The sequence below is a fragment of the Lithobates pipiens genome, unplaced genomic scaffold (assembly GCF_037356315.1).
Source record: "Lithobates pipiens isolate NorthernLeopardFrog02 unplaced genomic scaffold, aLitPip1_a1.2 Scaffold_18, whole genome shotgun sequence".
In the NCBI taxonomy this organism is placed as follows: domain Eukaryota; kingdom Metazoa; phylum Chordata; class Amphibia; order Anura; family Ranidae; genus Lithobates; species Lithobates pipiens.
The window spans coordinates 646,288,986-646,308,342 of record NW_027507758.1 but is presented as its reverse complement, the minus strand read 5'-3'; the positions used below and the strand labels follow the sequence as shown (position 1 = coordinate 646,308,342).

General features: G+C 44.0%; 3 protein-coding genes across 4 annotated transcripts in view; all 3 read left to right on the top strand.

Moving 5' to 3' along the window:
• Positions 1-19,357, top strand: part of LOC143986912 (uncharacterized) — a 63,870-nt gene that overhangs the window by 25,645 nt on the left and 18,868 nt on the right. The gene's annotated exons all lie outside the window — the stretch shown is intronic.
• Positions 1,034-8,315, top strand: LOC143989654 (uncharacterized). 2 transcript variants are annotated; one of them, XM_077489911.1, is made up of 7 exons: positions 1,034-1,126; positions 2,970-3,093; positions 3,210-3,307; positions 3,397-3,618; positions 3,698-3,907; positions 4,031-4,172; positions 7,305-8,309. In XM_077489911.1, exons 1-7 carry the CDS (start codon positions 1,040-1,042, stop codon positions 8,063-8,065), a joined length of 1,644 nt encoding a protein of 547 aa, XP_077346037.1. In that variant the 5' UTR covers positions 1,034-1,039; the 3' UTR covers positions 8,066-8,309. The 2 variants fall into 2 exon arrangements, with proteins under 2 accessions (XP_077346037.1, XP_077346038.1); XM_077489912.1 differs by lacking the exon at positions 3,397-3,618 and having other exon boundaries at positions 7,305-8,315.
• Positions 13,143-19,222, top strand: LOC143989771 (uncharacterized). The gene is made up of 8 exons (XM_077490041.1): positions 13,143-13,289; positions 16,409-16,518; positions 16,865-16,999; positions 17,088-17,211; positions 17,326-17,423; positions 17,513-17,734; positions 17,814-18,020; positions 18,144-19,222. The coding sequence occupies exons 2-8, from the start codon at positions 16,423-16,425 to the stop codon at positions 18,345-18,347; spliced, it is 1,086 nt and encodes a 361-aa protein (XP_077346167.1). The 5' UTR covers positions 13,143-13,289; positions 16,409-16,422; the 3' UTR covers positions 18,348-19,222.

The following is a 19,357-nucleotide window of genomic DNA, read 5'->3' as shown; positions in this document are numbered from 1 at the left end:
AACTTGATTTCGGTCTAAAATTCGTATTTATAGTCTCTCCCTCCAATGCCAAGGGGGGGGGGGGTCTCGTCAACAAACTCTTGGCCTCCTTCTGTATATAATTCCTCCAAAATCTCCAGCATTATTATTTATTATATTATATTATTTATTCTGCTTCGCAAAAAATGGCCTGGTCATGAAGAGGATAAATCTTCCCGAGGTGAAGTAGTTTAACAAACAAAAAGGAAAGTTACACCAAAGCACATAAAATTCCCCCCCAAAAAAATGTTGAGGCCCCCCACCTCCACATATACACACATATGAATGTAAACACAAGTGTCGGGGTGCCTACACGTGAAAACATTTATTGCGATACATATTGCCGCACACGCCGGAATGAGAGCGATAATTCTATAACCAGACCTCCTGCATAACACTAAACTGATGACCTATAGGGGGCTTTTAAATCATCCCCTATAGAAAATATAGGGTACAGAAATTTGTCGGCATTCAGGGGCGTGCAGAAATTTAAGGTGTGACATGTTGAGTATCTATTTACTTGGTGCAACCTCCTCTTCTATATTTTACCAAAATTGGGTAATTCCTTGTATTTCTTTGCCCTAGAGTTAACTTTAGTGTATTTGTGGTAAAATCGTGTGACATAAAAAATTGGAACTTACCACTATTTTATTCTCTAGGGTGTCTGCTTTCCGAAAATATATCATGTTTTGGGGCTTTTATGTAATCTTCAGGCCTACAATGATTTTCTAAACATGTGCAGAAAATAAAAAATAAAAGCAAAAGGGTTAAAGTTAATAAAATTGTTGAGGTCACATGACTCCTGTGGAGGGCGGAGCTCCAATCTGCAGCCAGATTCCATCAGGAAATGCAGATGTAACTGGAAACATTGTTTGTCATTTCTATTGAATGTTTGTTACATTAAAGTTCATTAAACAAACAATAAAAAAGCAAGTTTCCTGTGTAATGTGGAGCTTCACTCTCGGGAGACAGAAAGTCACTACTGAAGACAGGAAGTGATGTCAGGTACAGACAGGAAGTGATGTCAGGTACAGACAGGAAGTTCCGGGTGAGAGGTGAGTCGGGAGGAAGTAGAGAGAAGCCATTACTGGAAGACGTAGCAGAGGAGGTAATAAGATCTTATTTTCTATTTACACCCAGTAACCCCCCGTCATGTCCGTCCTCTTCCTCCATAGTCACTGTGATGTCTTTTATCTGCAGCAGATGATGATACACACATATATATTATTATTGATTTATATAGCGCCAACAGTTTACATAGCGCTTTACAATGTATAGGGGGGAACAACACAATTACAGTACAATACAAAAGGTACAGGAGGGCCCGGCTCATAGAGCTTACATTCTAAAGGGAGGGGGGTGGTGGTACAAAAGGTAATAGCTGCAGAGAATGATTTGATGGGGGCGGCTCGGGGACAGTTAGGTGGGTGTGGGATAGGCTTCCCTGAATAAATTAGTTTTCAGGGAAATCTTAAAGGTGGACAGGGTAGGGGCTGAGCGGACAGACTGGGGCAGGGAGTTCCAGAGGATGGGAGAGGCTCTGGAGAAGTCTTGAAGGCGAGCATGAGAGGAGGTAACAAGGGAGCTAGAAAGCAGGAGGTCGTCGGAGGAGGGGAGGGGACGATTTGGGTGATACCTGCAGATGAGGTTGGTGATGTAGATGGGGGTGAGGTTATATATAGTGTGGGAACCTAGATTAATCCCTTCAGGAGGATCAGTTGATGATGAATAGTGATGGGCTCCGGTGTGTTGGAAACCCCACATTCCCGATCCCGCCAGGAAGCCAACACTGCACAGTGCTAATCACAGACAGTGAGACATTTCCTGGTCTTCAGCTGTACAGATCAGGAAATGTCTCATATCTTCCTTCCAAATCTGGCCATACATGGTTCAGTTTTATCGTTCATCCAGCGCAATGAGAGGAAAAAACGGAAGTGATTTCCCCATCCACACATTGGAGGGGGATGGGGGAATCCTCCCCGCTGTACTATTGTATTCTGACAATGGGGGGCGCTCCTCCGCTCTCAGAATACACAGATCAGTGATGAAGTTATTGGCTGCAGCCGCTGATGGAGTGACTTTTATCCGGCAGTGACCACACATGGATGGAAATGTGACCGATCCCTGCTGAACCCGCTGAATTTCCATGTCTCTATGGTCACCATAAGTGACTTCCTCCCCTCCCCCTCATCTCCTTCATTATGTAAGTCATGCTGAGATCATCTCCCATTGGCTGAGCAATATTCTCATTTGTCTCTGAGCTCCTTCTTGCTATTCCCCGTCCTGCCTGTTGTTTCCTTGGATTGATTTTCTGTGTAGTGACCCCGGCTTCATCTCTTGGATGCGCTCGTCTGTTGCTTGTCCTGACCTTTTTCCTGATTCCTGAATCTCCTCCTCATCTCTCCTCCATATGCAGAGTCTATATGTCCTATGACATCACACTGACTTCACAGCTTCTCCTAGCAATGTCCCTCCACCCAGCTCCTTTTTTTTCTGATGCTCTTAGGATGTGGGTGGACCCTGGACATCCTCACTAGCAAAGTGGGACTGTTGGCCCTGCATTGTATGTAATTACATCAGAATACCTGCTACAAGCTTTTAACCTGCATAGTGTGGGGGTCCTGTGTGGGAAAATCATATCTCACCCTGAAGTGGGGCTTTCATGAAACAGAGACCTGAATGGTGAGGTGAGGAGGATTCTGGGAATATCATTTGATTTTGCTCTTTGTGTTCAGATCTAGAGATTTCCTCCTGTGAAGTCTGGAGATCATATGACCATCACATTGCCTCCACCTCCCTCCCTGATAGAATTGAGAAATACAAAGAAGATTCTAGAAGTCACCAGAGAGATGATGGAGGAGAGGTGAGGAGGATTCTGGGAATTCTGGGACATTATCCAGTAACAGACAAGGGATGTGTCTGGATGGTGACTGTATCATTGTGTGTGTCAGGTTCCTATAAGGTGTCAGGATGTCACTGTCTATTTCTCCATGGAGGAGTGGGAGTATTTAGAAGGACACAAGGATCTCTACAAGGACGTCATGATGGACAATCAGCCGCCCCTCACATCACCGGGTAAGAGGAGACTTTATTGTAAAGGAGAGAGCAGTACGGAGGCTCCACCTAGATCCCCCATCATCTGATAAACACATAGAAACAATGTATTCAGTCAGTGTGTGTGTTTCCTACAGATGGATCCAGTAATGGGAACCCACCAGAGAGATGTCCCCGTCCTCTGTATTCCCGGGATTCCACACAGGAAGGTCACACCATCCCCCACCATCATCAGGTAGATGAGGAACAATCACTGATAGTATCATTAGGATCTGTACATTATCTGCATTGTTACCATTGATGTCATTTTTATTCTATATTCAGAGTGGAAACCTGAGAGATTCTAAAGTTGAGGTTAAAGAAGAGATAAAAGAGGAGGATGATGAGGATGGGGTGATGGAGGAGTCTCTAAAAGAACACAAAGATCTGTACCAGGACACCATGGTGGAGTCATCCAGCTACAGAAACCCACCAGAGAGATGTCCCCATCCTCTGTATTCCCGGGATTCCACACAGGAAGGTCACACCATCCCCCACCATCATCAGGTAGATGATTGACAATTATTGGTAGTTCTGATTTATACACAGCATGATTGTTACAATGAATGTTTTATTATATATTCAGAGTGAAAACCTCGGGGATGATAATATTGATGTTAAAGAAGAGTATAAAGAGGAGGATGAGGAGTATGGAGTGATGGAGGAGTTTTCAGAAGGACACAAGGATATGATGGAGCCACCAAATACCAGGAACCCACCAGAGAGATGTCCCCGTCCTCTGTATTCCCGGGATTCCACACAGGAAGATCACACCATCCCCCACTGTTACCTCAAGGTTAGTGGGATGGAGCATCTAGAACATGGACTTGTAGAAATAATGTGTGGATTTTCTATGTGATGTCACAATAATGAATCTTCTATCTTACAGATGATATTCTCTCTCATTTTCTTGGTTTAGAGTGGAGATCCAATGGATATAGAATTTGAGGTGAAATCAGAAGAAGAAGAGAGGTATGTGAGGGATGATCAGCAGTCTATGGAGGAGGATGGAATAACGGGGACATTTATAGAGGAGGACACTCCTACAGAGAACAGCACAGGTGGGTCATTAACACTAAATACATTCCTCCACCCATACTGCTCACTGATTGGTCCAGAGTAGGGCGGGGGCTGGGTGATATCAGCCTGTAATCCCCTGGTCACTTTCCTGAGCTGTGTTCCCCGTCCTGTATTCCTGGATTTCTCTCCGATAATCTTCCTTCTCTGTGCTGCCGACACAATTTATGTCTCTAGACTGGATTTATGGAGATTCTGGGGATCAGGTGGCAGCAAAATGTTCATTTTCCCCATAGATGTTACTAGATCTAGGCACCTGGGGTATGTGATTTGGGTCTTCTGCCCCATACCCGGGTATGACAAGATCTCTGACAGAACAATCCCCCCAGGATTACTTGTTGTGTTGTCTGCTGGCTGTGCCGGGTGGAGGGATATGTCTGTATAGTCTCAGACCCAAGTCACTGAGTGCAGTCTCAGGAGATGGGAGGCAGCGGTGTGGGACCTCTGCAACTTGTCTCATGTAATCATTTCATCTTCCACTGATTACTGAATACCAATATTATGAGTCCTGACCCTTACACTGTATACTTTATATTCTACATTACATACTCCTGACCCTTACACTGTATATTTTATATTGTGCATATCATACTCCTGACCCTTAGGCCGCGTACACACGCGCGGACTGTTCGCCCAACTTTGTCCGTCAAACAGTTTCGGCAAACAGTCCGCTCAAAATTAGCATGGACGGACATGGCCACACACGACGGACGAACAGTTTGCTGAAACCGTGCGCGATGACGTGAACGGCACGTACGACGGGACGAAAAATACGACGTCCTATACACTGCATTATAACTTTCGGCGTGTAAATCCTTTCTGAGCATGCGCGGAACTTAGTTTGACGAACAAGCCTACACACGAGCGGACTGTTCGCTGAAACAAGGTTTCAGCAGACAGTTTTTCGGAAATTCCGTAAAACCTTGTTCGTCAAACTGTCCGCTGAAACTGTCCGCTGAAAGCCCACACACGAGCGGACTGTCCGCCCAAACACTGTTCAGCGGACAAAGTTGGGCGAACAGTCCGCGCGTGTGTACGCGGCCTTACACCAGGGCTCAAAATTTCAAGTCCTGAGCTACTAGCCAGGCCCTAAGAGTTACTTGTCACTAGCTGCCCCACCCAACCCAACCAGTCTCTGGCCCTAAACACACCCTCATAAATCTCATGAAATTACAATTAAATGTTTTATGCAGAATGAAGTTACAAAAATAAATATTAACAACAACTTTATCTGTGCCACTCAGCACAGCCTCACCAGTGCCCATCAATACAGTGTGACCGGTGCCCCTCAATATAGAGTGACCTTTGTCTGTCAGTACACTCTCACCTGTGCCCGTCAGTACAGTCTCGGTAAAGTTCAAGTGAAGGTAGACCATTTGATAGGTCTCACAATGATGAATGCAAACGATGTAAAGACTTCATTGAATAGATTCACCTTAATTCTACATTGAAAAGAAAAACATAAAGCCCTTAGGTGAGATAAAAACAAGTGTGTGGTGAGTCCAAATCACCCTTAAAGGGACATGAGCCAAGTGTTCATGACATGAAAATTAGTGAATGGATGGTGAAACAATGGGGTTTATTTACTAAAGACAAATCCACTTTGCACTACAAGTCCACATGGAAGTGTAATTGGAAGTGCAGTGGCTTTAGATCTGAGAGAAAGATCTGAAATGAGGGGAAGCTCTGCTGATTTTATCATCTAATCTTGTACAAGCAAAAATGCTGTTTTTTATTTCCCTCGCATGTCCCCCTCAGATCTACAGCGACTGAACTTCCAAGTGCACTTGTAGTGTAAAGTGGATTTGTCTTTAATAAATGAACCCCAATGTGTAAAGGTGAGTAATCCGCCACCAATAGGATGAAGACTCACCGAATGGTTTGATCTCAAAAGCACGTACGTCTCATGAGTCATACAAGCTTGTATACAATCTATTCAATGAAGTCTTTACATCATTTGCATTGATCATTGTGAGACCAATCAAATGGTCTACCTTCACTTGAATGTTAGCGCTGCACTTTTACCTCCCCTACTGTTATTGCAATTGTATGTTTGCCGTGTAGCTGCTGTTTCATATTTAAGAGTGTAGTGCAGTGTTATATTTATACACTTAATGTAATAATAATTAACTATATGTGACGGTGAACGACACCAGGAACCCAGTATTTCAAATGAAAGCTATTACAGTGGGCAATCCCCGCTCTCTGAGGATCAGCCAGATCGACTCTTCCTCTCCTCTATTCCCCTGGCTGGGAGAATGGCTCCCGTTCAACCCCCGCCTGCCGGCAGTGCTCGCCCCCCTCCTCCCAGGCAGCCCACGCTCGCCAGCAATCATTTTCCACTCGCAAAATGTGAGTGGAAAATTTGAGGGATGCCTTACACTATATCATTTATATTGCACAATATACTATGTTGTACATTGCATACCCCTGACCACTGCACTAAATACTCTATGTTGTACATTACTTTATTTTGATACTATATAGTCCTATCTGTTGTATCCTATATAATAAGTTGTACATTACATAGTCCTGACTTCTTTTACACCCATTTCCTACCAGCTGGACATTTTATATCGGATGATGTGATTGGAGCACAGACTTTTACATGGTGATAATAATGTGATAACATCCTCAAAGTTTGGAACCTTAAACAGAAAGTGATAATGAGGGAGGAGTCAATAACCCAATGATGGGGGTCTTCAGGATCAGTCCAGTCTTCATCTTGGTTGTTCTCCCCCCATCCTCACTCTCTGACCTCTGGTGGGGCTCAGCCCCGCTGTTATTCATGACTAAATCATGGACTAAATAAGGAAGTGCAGGACTTCTTGTGTTGGGAAGATGGCAATGAGTGATAGAGGGGGAGGGGACACTCGTCCTATAATCCCCTCATCACTGTCACTTCTATAAAAGACAGTTCTCGTTGTTTCCTCCCTCTCTGACTAAGGTCCATGAATAAAGAAATGATCTGGTAGGAGATCAGAGGACCCATTTACTAGTTACCTTGAGGGGGGAATTGTAAGATCCTCAGAGACAAAGCTGCCTGATGTGGGCGGAGTCCTGGTTTAGGGGAACCAATCAGCTCATGTCTAATAATCTTTGTATTTCTATTTTAGTAGATGGACGGGAGATGAGGAAAACCTCAGAGGATTGTCTCACTTTGTCTCCAGACTGTAAAGTAGAAGATGAGGACATCACACAGTATAGTCCAGGAGAAAACCCGACTACCTCAAATGTCCATCCGGCACCACACAGTGTAGATGGACCATCGTATTCCTCTTATCCTGAGGAACCTCAGACTGTGCGGGACGGGGCCGTCCTTCCAACAGAGAAGAGCTTTTCCTGTACTGAGTGCGGGAAGTGTTTCCGTTTTAAATACAAGCTTAATGAGCATATAAGATCTCACACAGGGGAGAAGCCGTATTCCTGTCCTGAGTGTGGGAAACGTTTTTTAAATACATCCAATCTTTCCACACATCAGAGATCTCACACAGGAGAGAAGCCGTATTCCTGTCTTGAGTGCGGGAAATGTTTTTCACGGAAGTCCAGTCTTTCCATGCATCAGAGATCTCACACAGGGGAGAAGCCGTATTCCTGTCCTGAGTGTGGGAAATGTTTTTCACTGAAGTCCAGTCTTTCCAAACATCAGAGATCTCACACGGGGGAGACGCCGTATTCCTGTCCTGGGTGCGGGAATTGTTTTTCACAGAAGTCCGATCTTTACAGACATCAGAGATCTCAAATAGGGAGAAACCATATCCCTGTCCTGAGTAAGGGAAATGTTCCTCACTTAAATCCTGTCTTCCTGTACATCAGGGATCCCACACAACCCTTGAGGTGTATTAGTGCCTTGAGTGCGGGAAGTGTTCCTCACTGAAGTCTTGTCTTCCTGTACATCAGGGATCCCACACAACCCTCGAGGTGTATTAGTGCCTTGAGTGTGGGAAATGTCTTCTATATGAATGTTGCTGGACATCACAGCTCTCATGTGGGGAAGAAGCACACCCTGATATACACCCAGATATACTCCATGGCTGATCTTCATCATGGAAGAAACAGTTGATAAGGAGATCAGAGATCACCAAAGGCATGGATGAAGTGTTGTACCGTGTCGGCCATTGATATCAGTAGAAAAATAAAAATGAAGTCATTACCTCTCATTGGCTATTGAGTACATTTTGTGGTTTTAGATTTCACAAACACTTAGAGGTTTATTTTTATTTGTTGAACGCATTCACCCAGCTGTGATGAATATTGGATGTATATTATTTCATACACTGATTTATTTGGCTCCGTCTAGTGGCCACAATGCAGTAATGTACTATTTATACTATTGGAGGTATGTCAAGACAAATATCCCATTATGCCCACTAGATGGAGCTGGCGATCATAGGAAATTATGGTGCTGCATTAATGCCAGATTTTGTAATGGTTGAATGAATATTTGTCACATTGAATACATTTTCTATAAGTAGACTTCTTTGTTTCCGTCATCAAGCATAGATTCATATAAATAACTGGGTAGTGGCAAACGCTGGACCGTTGGTTGTGGACATTGGCCCGTGTGTCCCTCCTAACTGCATGCTACAGAGGAAGATGTACATTAACAGAGGTACCCGAGAGTTACCTAGAGGACAGTTATTGTGCAAGTGTACACAGCGTGTGTTCATCTGTAAGGATGGAGGCCCACCTTAAGGTTGAGTATCCCCCCACAGTGGCCTCAGCCTTGTCTCAGGACATTGATGGCACAGAGGAAAGATACCCCATGTGTGAGGCAATCACCCTGTTAAAGGTGCCTAGCATTGTCCAGAAGAACCTACCCCGGGGGGGTAGTTCTCTCGCGTGTGACCCACACATTGCACCCAACGAGTTATTGGGGAACATGAAGGAAAGTGAATAACTCCTCACTGTCTGGGTGTACGATGTACGTCCAAAGAGCTGAACTGGTTAAATAACGTTCCTGGGGAATAGAGACATGGACTTTTGTAGGCACACATTTGTCTACAGTGGTTTTAACTTTTATCCAATTAAAAACTTCAATTTTTTTACTAAATATATGGGTGTGCCTACAAAGTCCATGTCTCTATTCCAATTTCTTCTAAACAATACCGGGATGTTGTCACATTGTTATTTGTGTATCCACAGCATCACCCTGTGATGATACACGTAGTTCACATTTATTTGTCACATATTCCCTGGGGGGGGGGTTCTAATCCTGGGGGGTCCTAATCCTGCCTGTGAAGGGACATCTCTGTGATGTACAGAAAGTGATGCAGCTGAGCTGAAATTTACAAAGGAAAAAAATGCACACAGCCCCCCTCCCTCGAGGTTCTTCTACGTATTTGGGGGACCTTTGGAGGGTCTCTGTGCTGTTTAACCACTTATGGAACGAGCCTCTTTTTGAGGTTAAAATAATTTTCTTTTGCTAGAAAATTACCTGGAACCCCTAAACATATATATAATATATATAACATATATATAAATCAGACACCCTACAGAATAAAATGGTGGTTGTTACAATACTTTCTGTCACACCGTATTTGTTCGGTGGTCTTACAATCACAATTTTTTGGGAAAAAAATACACATTTTTTAAATAAAAATAAGTTAGCAGTAAAGTTAGGCCATTTTTCTTCTATATTGTGAAAGATAATGCTACTCCAAGTAAATTGAAACCCAACACGCCCCCGCTCGTGGAATGGTGATGAACTTTGGGAATGAAAAATCTCCATTGGCGACATCTAAAAATTTCTACAGGTTACCAGTTTTGAGTTACAGAGAAGGGCTAGAATTATTGCTCTCGCTCTACTGTGCGGTTTGAAAGCGATTTTCTTATGCAGGCGGGTCTTCTTTGCACGAACTTGGCAGGACGGCGTGCTTTACAGTTTTTATTTTTCTTACTTATTTTACATTTTATTTTTACACTGTCCCTTTAAAAAACAAAATTTGGGTCGCTTTTATTCCTATTAAAAGAAATGTAAACATCCCTTGTAATAGAAGAAAGCATGACAGGTCCTCTTTAACCATTTCTGGACCGCCCACCTTCGTTATACGTCGGCCCTTTGAAGAGGAATATCGTTTTTATGGCATTAACTACCATAACCCCTGGATCCTTTTCAAGAGCAGGTGAGCCGCTTTCAGATTAAGGTGGTTTTTGTTGTGGATTTGCTGACAGATTACTTTTATCAGGGGTGGGAGAGGGCCTCCCTTTTCCCGCCACGCTCCGGTCGTCTCCGCTGCTTACCGGAGCCATTGGTAGTGGTGGAGATGATCGCGTCCGCTCTCCTCTGAACCTGGATGGGATGGGAAGATGGCCCCCCCACTCGGCTCCATAGCATTGGAGGACGTCAAACATCACTTCTGCATAATACTCTTGAAGGGGAATTTTTTTATTCTTTTTAATTACTTGTTTTTATTGCGTTTTAGTGTAAATATGAGATGTGAGGTCTTTTTGACCCCAGATCTCCTATTTTTATGAGGACCTGTCATGCTTTTTTTTCTATTACAAGGGATGTTTTATATTACTTGTAATAGGAATAAAAGTGACCCTTTTTTTAAAGAACAGTGTCAAAATAAAAAATAAAATAAATAAGAAAAAATAAATTAAAGCGTCCCGTCCCGCCGAGCTCGCACGCAGAAGCGAACGCATAAATGAGAAGTGTCTGCATATGAAAACGGTGTTCAAACCACACGTGAGGTAGCGCAACGATCGTTAGTGCGAGAGCAATCATTTCAGCCCTAGACCTCCTCTGTAGCCCAAAACTGGTAACCTGTATAAAATGTTTTTTAAAAGTGTATTTTTTCCCAAAAATGTTTGCTTGTAAGACCATCGTGCAAATACTGTGTGACAGAAAGTATTGCAATGACCACCATTTTATTCTCTAGGCTTTCTGAAAAAATATATAAATAATGTTTGGGGGTTCTAAGTAATTTTCTAGCAAAAAAAAAATTTGACTTGTAAACACAGAGTCAGAAAAATAGGCCTGGTCCTCAAGTGGTTAATGTGAGATCTGGGGGTCAAAAAGAGCTCAGATCTCACATTTACATTTAAATGCAATAAAAAAGTTTTTATTTTTATCAATAACAAAATTTCCCCTTCAAGACCATTGGGGGGAAGTGATGTTTGACATTGCTTCTGGCATCCAATGGTATGGAGTCGAGTGGGGGGCCATCTTCCCTTCACTCTGCATCCAGCCTCACAGGGGACAGCTTCGGATTGTCTCCGCCGTGACCGACGGCTTTGGTATGTTGTGGAAAATTATATGAAGATGTATTGGATGTATTTTAATATGTATTGTCATAAGAGTCCCCCCAGTTTTCATTCTCCCCAGCCCACTCTATAGAGCTGACTGGGGCCGACTGACGCTGGTTGAGATCCGTTAGGTAGTGGATAACTTCCTGGGATTGGAGAGAGGTGTTTGCAGATTGGGGGTATGTCCGCCAGCGAAAGGGCCCCTGTGCATTGCAGAGACGATCATCTGAGGGGATAGGTTTGCTCTGTAAAGATCGGTTATGGGCGGATGTACGCTCATTGTCTCTGCTGTGTCTGATCAGCACATGCTGGGATTCGCAGCGTGCATCTGCAGATAACCTTCCATCCACAGGGAAGGGAGCATAATCCGGGTATACATTGTTCTCTGGAATAATGTATATTAAGGATTTCTATCAACGGAATTGTAGTCATCATTCATTGGTTATTGTATAAATTCATTTATCTGTGTCATGTCCTTATATGGTCATTAACATCCTGTGTTGTTCATTTTCCTGTGAGGTCACAAACTGTGTAGGAGGGTTTTAGCTGTTGGAGGCAAACCCTCCAGGGGGTGGATTCCTGTTTATGTGTAAATAAAAGAACCAGCCTGACTACCCGCAGGGGAAGTGAGGCTGATGGAACTGAGAACATAAGAAGGATGGTCATGTCTGTTAATTTGGATGAGAGGGTTGAAAGGCAAAGTATTATATCTTTAATATGGAAATGGGTGCTTATATTAGCACAAGAGATGTGAAAACAGACAGATTTCTACCACAAGTAAATGCCAGATATGCCTGGAACATGACGGGATTGGGGGGGGGGGGCCCTCTATTCTCCCGCCCACGAAAAAAGTGATCTTGCGGCAAATTCACTGCTGAGACCACTTTTATCCTAAAACTGACTGCCTGCCATTCAAGAATATACCAGGGTTATGGTAGCTATCTCCTGCGATATCTACTGCCATAACCCCAGTAGTCTACATCAAAGTAGAGATATATAATAACAGCGGTTGGTCGGTAAGTTGTTAAAGAAGTATGTGCAAAGTGGAAGCAGTGGATTTGCAGGGAACAGCATCTTGAGCACAAACCACTTTATGTTGTATATGAAGTTGCACATGGAACAGTTTACTTAAATTATTGATGAACGCCATAAGATCAATGAAGTAGGTGTAAAGTGGAAGCAGTAGATCTACAGAGAATATTATTTGAGTTCCTAGCACTTTATATATGAATGTCTCCACATATTTTAGTGTATTTGTGATGATTTATGTGCACACACAATAGGACAGCGCTGTGACACATAATGCTCTTCTAGTTGATAAAGGGAACACTTACCTTTGTTACAGCAGCAGTCCGGTATAAATTATTTCTGTAGGTATTTGAGTTGTTACACATAGCGTGGGTTTTATTCTATTTATATTGGTGACATTATTGCCCAAATCTGGGGATCATGAGCCATTTCCACCCTTTACTCTCGGCTGGGGCGCTTTGTATCCATATAACAGATGTTCTACATGACTAAATCTGACATCAATTTTACGGCAAAATCAAAGGGGCCAAAATGTCTCCCCCCCGAGCAGTAATATATTTCTATCCCCCTTGGTGGGAGTGGAGATGACCTCATCTATAAGGATATACAGTACATACACACACAGCACAAGGCCGTGTTCACACTACCAGATGTTTCTGTAGTTGCTCTGAGCTCCACAGGGTGGTGATCTCACTTCTACCCAGACAGGAAGTCTCTATGGAAGACAGGAAGTGATGTCAGGTACAGACAGGAAGTTCCGGGTGAGAGGTGAGTTGGGAGGAAGTAGAGAGAAGACGTTGCTGGAAGAAGTAGCAGAGGAGGTAATAAGATCATATTTTCTATTTACACCCAGTAACCCCCTTTTAGTGAAGGTCAGAAGTATTAGATGTTTGTATTTAGTTTTATAAAATGGACAATCTCTAATCAGGATACAATGTATAACGCAGTCAGTGTATCGGTATAATGTGGAGTGTGAGTTCCGGGGTCCCCACAGGGGGAGGACATGAGGCTCCCTCAGTAAGAAGCACATAAATGATTGTATATTGTGTCAGGATAGAGCCAGACACCTCGGCACCACCTGAATCTGAGGGGAGGTCTCTGGCTGAATTCACTACACAAAGAAGGGGGTCAGTCTGGTGAGAGTCGCCTTCCATGATGGACACAGAGAGGAGCTGATGGCTGCAGACCTCACTGGAAGGTGCTTAGAACTGCTGAGTCTGATGGGTCAGTATGGACTGGGTGCTGCTCTCTGCACCCTGGACATATAGTTCTGTATTGTCTGTGCTGCTGAGCTGTGGTCAGACCCTCCCAGCCCCCTCCAAGGGCCCATGGACTTCACCCTGCCTGCCCTGCTTCAGCTACCAGCCCCTACCCCTGTGGACCCAGATATCTGCCCTGTTCTGGACGTAGCCCTGCCTGCCTGGATCTCTGCCCTGTTCTGGACGTAGCCCTGCCTGCCTGGATCTCTGCCCTGCTCTGGACTGTGCCATGCCTATCTGGATATCTGCCTTGTTCTAGACTTAGCCCTCCCTGGATCTCTGCCCTGTTCTGGACTTAGCCATGTCTTCCTGGATTTCTGCCCTGTTCTGGACTTAGCCCTGTCTGCCTGGATCCCTGTCCTGTTCTGGGCTTAGCCCTGTCTGCCTGGATCTCTGTCCTTTTCTGGGCTTAGCCCCGACTACCTGGATCTCTGCCCTGTTCTGGACTTAGCTCTGTCTGCCTAGATCTCTATCCTTGAGTACAGGATTCCCATTTCTGCTGGGCCATCCTACGTGGACTATCTGTGTGGTTTTACATTGCCACCTGGAGGAATGTTTCTTTCTACTGTGTCTTGCTACCTTGATATGCTAACCCTGCTCTGCCCGTGTCCCAAGGACTTTAATCCCCTCTGTACCAAACGCTTCTCTGCCCTGTGGACTATCACCCCTTTTGCTGTCCCATATTGCTGTCCTGAAGAGCATGTTTCATTGCTGTGCCTTCTGATTGCCCTGTGGACTACCTCCCCTTTGATGTCTCATATTGCCACCCTGAGGATCACTCTTCATTGCTGTGTCTATTGTTTGTTCTGTGGACTAATTCTCCTCTTCCCTGTACCCCGAGTCCCCCAATAAACGCCCGCGTGTCGGGTTCCTGGTGATTTGTCTCTGTGTGCTCTCTCTCTGCACTCTTCATTCATCACACCCCTGTCATGTCCGTCCTCTTCCTCCATAGTCACTGTGATGTCTTTTATCTCCAGCAGATGATGATACACACATATATAGTGTGAGAACCTCAGATTAACCCCTTCAGGGGGATCAGCACAAGGGTTGCCACCTCATCCCATAAATACTGAAGACATATTGATTACACAGGTTCTGTGGCTGAACTCACTTAGTGCCTTATCTGCATCTAATTATCCTCAGAACCCGTGTAATTCATATGTGTTTGGTTTTAATGGGAAGAGGTGACAACCCTACGAGGCTGCACTATTGTATTCTTGTTTCCACACTATATATGTGTGTATCATCATAGAATACATGAAGGTAACAAACCTGGAGCCTTTAGAACCACTTTAAGTCATGCTGAGATCATCTCCCATTGGCTGAGCAATATTCTCATTTGTCTCTGAGCTCCTTCTTGCTATTCCTCGTCCTGCCTGTTGTTTCCTTGGATTGATTTTCTGTGTAGTGACCCCGGCTTCATCTCTTGGATGCGCTCGTCTGTTGCTTGTCCTGACCTTTATCCTGATTCCTGGATCTCCTCCTCATCTCACACCCAACATAGAGAATGGAATTTGTGATCCAGAAGGACACATTTTACAAGACTCCCGGACCCCAAGAATCATAGTGACCACTAAACTGTCCAGATGAAATATTTCCCCACTGGGGACCATAGTGCTTAACACTTCAGCCCCAAAAGGATTTACCCCCCTTAATGACCAGGCCATTTTTTGCAATTCGGCACTGCATCACTTTAGCTAACAATTGTGCGGTCGTGCGACGTTGTACCCAAACAAAATTGACAACCTTTTTTCCCCACAAATAGAGCTTTCACTAGGCAGAACGGGAAATGTCTTCTCTACATTCTGCATGTGTACAAGGCAATCGCGAGTTGCCGGAATAGATCTGGTGGTATTTGGTCATCTCTGCATTTTTTTCTGCGCTATAAACAAACAAAGAGCAACAATTTTGAAAAAACAAAACCCTTTTTTTTTTACTTTTTGCTGTAATACATATCCCCAAAAAATATAAAAAACAAATGTATTCCTCCGTTTAGGCCGATATGTATTCTTTTATATATTTTTGGTATAAAAAAATGGCAACAGGCGTATATTGATTGGTTTGCACAAAAGTTATCGCATCTACAAAATAGGGGATAGATTTGGGTACTTTTAATGTTTTTACTACTAATGACAGCGATCTGCGATTTTTAACAGGACTGCGACATTGCAGCGGACAATTCTGACCCCAAATGACACTTTTTAGGGAGCAGTGACATTATTACATTGATCAGTGCTATAAAAATGTAGTGATCAGTGTAAAAATTACACTGGCAGGGAAGAGGCTAATACTACGGGGCGATCAAGGGGTTAAATGTGTTCCCTCAGCGTGTTCTAACTGTAGGGGGGGTGGGCTACCAGTGATATGACAGTGATCAGTATTCCCAATCACTAGGAGCAATAGATCTCTGACATTTCACTAGTTAGAACGGGAAATGCCTTCTTTACATTCTGCCTGTGTACAAGGCAATCGCGAGTTGCCGGAATAGATCGAATCCACCTGACCCCCCGGGCACGCTCCCACAGCATGCAGGAATGGCGATCCATGCAGGAGAGCAAACCTGCCGTTGTATAACTGTGGCAGGCAAATAGTTAAATATATACTGACCTTCATATTACCTCCTGGTATCATCATCCTATTATTGTACAACCAATCCAGATAATTCTGTTATCTGTCTACAGGGAAACCTTCATAGATGACGGCACCAATGAGGATGGAGGAGGACCGGAGTCACATGACTGAGAAGATACTAAACTTCACCCTGGAGATCATCTACCTGCTGACCGGAGAGGTGAGGAGGATTCTGGGAGATCACATGACATCACTCTTATCTCTATTAATAAAACACAGACCTGACCGGAGAGGTGAGGAGGATTCTGGGAGGTCACATGACATCACTCTTATCTCTATTAATAAAACACAGACCTGACCGGAGATGTGAGGAGGATTCTGGGAGGTCACATGACATCACTCTTATCTCTATTAATAAAACACAGACCTGACCGGAGAGGTGAGGAGGATTCTGGGAGGTCACATGACATCACTCTTATCTCTATTAATAAAACACAGACCTGACCGGAGAGGTGAGGAGGATTCTGGGATTCTAACATGATATTCCTATTGGTTCCTCAATACAGAGATTTCCTCTGGTGAAGTCCGGTGATCATATGACCATCACAGTGCCTCCATGTGACTCCCTAAAACCTGAAAGACACAACATGGAGAAGATTCTAGAAGTCACCAAGAAGATGATGGAGCTGCTGACAGGAGAGGTGAGGAGGATTCTGGGAATTGTGGGACATTATCCAGTAACAGACAAGGGATGTGTCTAGATGGTGACTGTATCATTGTGTGTGTCAGGTTCCTATAAGGTGTCAGGATGTCACTGTCTATTTCTCCATGGAGGAGTGGGAGTATTTAGAAGGACACAAGGATCTCTACAAGGACGTCATGATGGACAATCAGCCGCCCCTCACATCACCGGGTAAGAGGAGACTTTATTGTAAAGGAGAGAGCAGTATGGAGGCTCCACCCATCCCCCATCATCTGATAAACACATAGAAACAATGTATTCAGTCAGTGTGTGTGTTTCCTACAGATGGATCCAGTAATGGGAACCCACCAGAGAGATGTCCCCGTCCTCTGTATTCCCGGGATTCCACACAGGAAGATCACACCATCCCCCACCATCATCAGGTAGATGAGGAACAATCACTGATAGTATCATTAGGATCTGTACATTATCTGCATTGTTACCATTGATGTCATTTTTATTATATATTCAGAGTGGAATCCTGAGAGATCCTAAAGTTGAGGTTAAAGAAGAGATAAAAGAGGAGGATGATGAGGATGGGGTGATGGAGGAGTTTCTAAAAGAACACAAAGATCTGTACCAGGACACCATGGTGGAGTCATCCAGCTACAGAAACCCACCAGAGAGATGTCCCCGTCCTCTGTATTCCCGGGATTCCACACAGGAAGGTCACACCATCCCCCACCATCATCAGGTAGATGAGTGACAATTATTGGTAGTTCTGATTTATACACAGCATGAATGTTACAATGAATGTTTTATTATATATTCAGAGTGGAAACCTCAGGGATGATAATATTGATGTTAAAGAAGAGTATAAAGAGGAGGATGAGGAGTATGGAGTGATGGAGGAGTTTTGTGACGGACACAAGGATATGATGGAGCCACCAAATACCAGGAACCCACCAGAGAGATGTCCCCGTCCTCTGTATTCCCGGGATTCCACACAGGAAGATCACACCATCCCCCACTGTTACAAGGTTGGTGGGATGGAGCATCTAGAACATGGACTCCTAGAGATGATGTGTGGATTTTCTATGTGATGTCACAATAATAAATCTTCTATCTTACAGATGATATTCTCTCTCATTTTCTTGGTTTAGAGTGGAGATCCAATGGATATAGAATTTGAGGTGAAATCAGAAGAAGAAGAGAGGTATGTGAGGGATGATCAGCAGTCTATGGAGGAGGATGGAATAACGGGGACATTTATAGAGGAGGACACTCCTACAGAGATCAGCACAGGTGGGTCATTAACACTAAATACATTCCTCCACCCATACTGCTCACTGATTGGTCCAGAGTAAGATGGGGGCTGGGGGATAATCCTCCTTCTCTGTGCTGCAGACACAATTTATGGATCTAGACTGGATTTATGGAAATTCTCGGGTTCTGCTGGCACCATAAATGTTGCTCTACCTAGGCACCTTGGGCATGTGCTTTGGGTCTTCTACCTCATGCCTAGCATGATCTCTGACAGAACAATCCCCCCAGGATTACTTGTTCTATTGTTTGAAGATCACACACACAGGTTGGACTTCTGTCTTTTTTCAACCTCACCTACTATGTAACTATAATTGTGCCGGGTGGAGGGATATGTCTGTATAGTCTCAGACCCAAGTCACTGAGTGCAGTCTCAGGAGATGGGAGGCAGCGGTGTGGGACCTCTGCAACTTGTCTCATGTAAACATTTCATCTTCCACTGATTACTGAATACCAATATTATGAGTCCTGACCCTTACACTGTATACTTTATATTCTACATTACATACTCCTGACCCCTGCACTATATACTCTATGTTGTACATTACATCATTCTGATACTATATAGTCCTATCTGTTGTATCTTATACAATATGTTGTACATTACATAGTCCTGACTTCTGCTCTCTCCCCTCCCCCCACTGCTATATATACACATAATATGTATTCTCTTTTGTTACACCCATTTCCTACAAGCTGGACATTTTATATCTGATGATCTGATTGGAGCACAGACTTTTACATGGTGATAATAATGTGATAACATCCTCAGACTTTGGACCCTTAAACAGAAAGTGATAATGAGGGAGGAGTCAATAACCCAATGATGGGGGTCTTCAGGATCAGTCCAGTCTTCATCTTGGTTGTTCTCCCCCCATCCTCACTCTCTGACCTCTGGTGGGGCTCAGCCGTTATTCATGACTAAATCATGGACTAAATAAGGAAGTGCAGGACTTCTTGTGTTGGGAAGATGGCAATGAGTGATAGAGGGGGAGGGGACACTCGTCCTATAATCCCCTCATCACTGTCACTCCTATAAAAGACAGTTCTCGTT

Coding starts and splice junctions, on each gene's coding strand:
- LOC143989771 (XM_077490041.1), top strand. CDS start 16,423: ATGACGGCACCAATGAGGATGGAGGAGGACCGGAGTCACATGACTGAG. Junction 17,000..17,087: donor TGGAGCTGCTGACAGGAGAG/GTGAGGAGGATT, acceptor TGTGTGTGTCAG/GTTCCTATAAGGTGTCAGGA. Junction 17,424..17,512: donor CCATCCCCCACCATCATCAG/GTAGATGAGGAA, acceptor TTATATATTCAG/AGTGGAATCCTGAGAGATCC.
- LOC143989654 (XM_077489911.1), top strand. CDS start 1,040: ATGTCAGGTACAGACAGGAAGTTCCGGGTGAGAGGTGAGTCGGGAGGA. Junction 1,127..2,969: donor TGGAAGACGTAGCAGAGGAG/GTAATAAGATCT, acceptor TGTGTGTGTCAG/GTTCCTATAAGGTGTCAGGA. Junction 3,308..3,396: donor CCATCCCCCACCATCATCAG/GTAGATGAGGAA, acceptor TTCTATATTCAG/AGTGGAAACCTGAGAGATTC.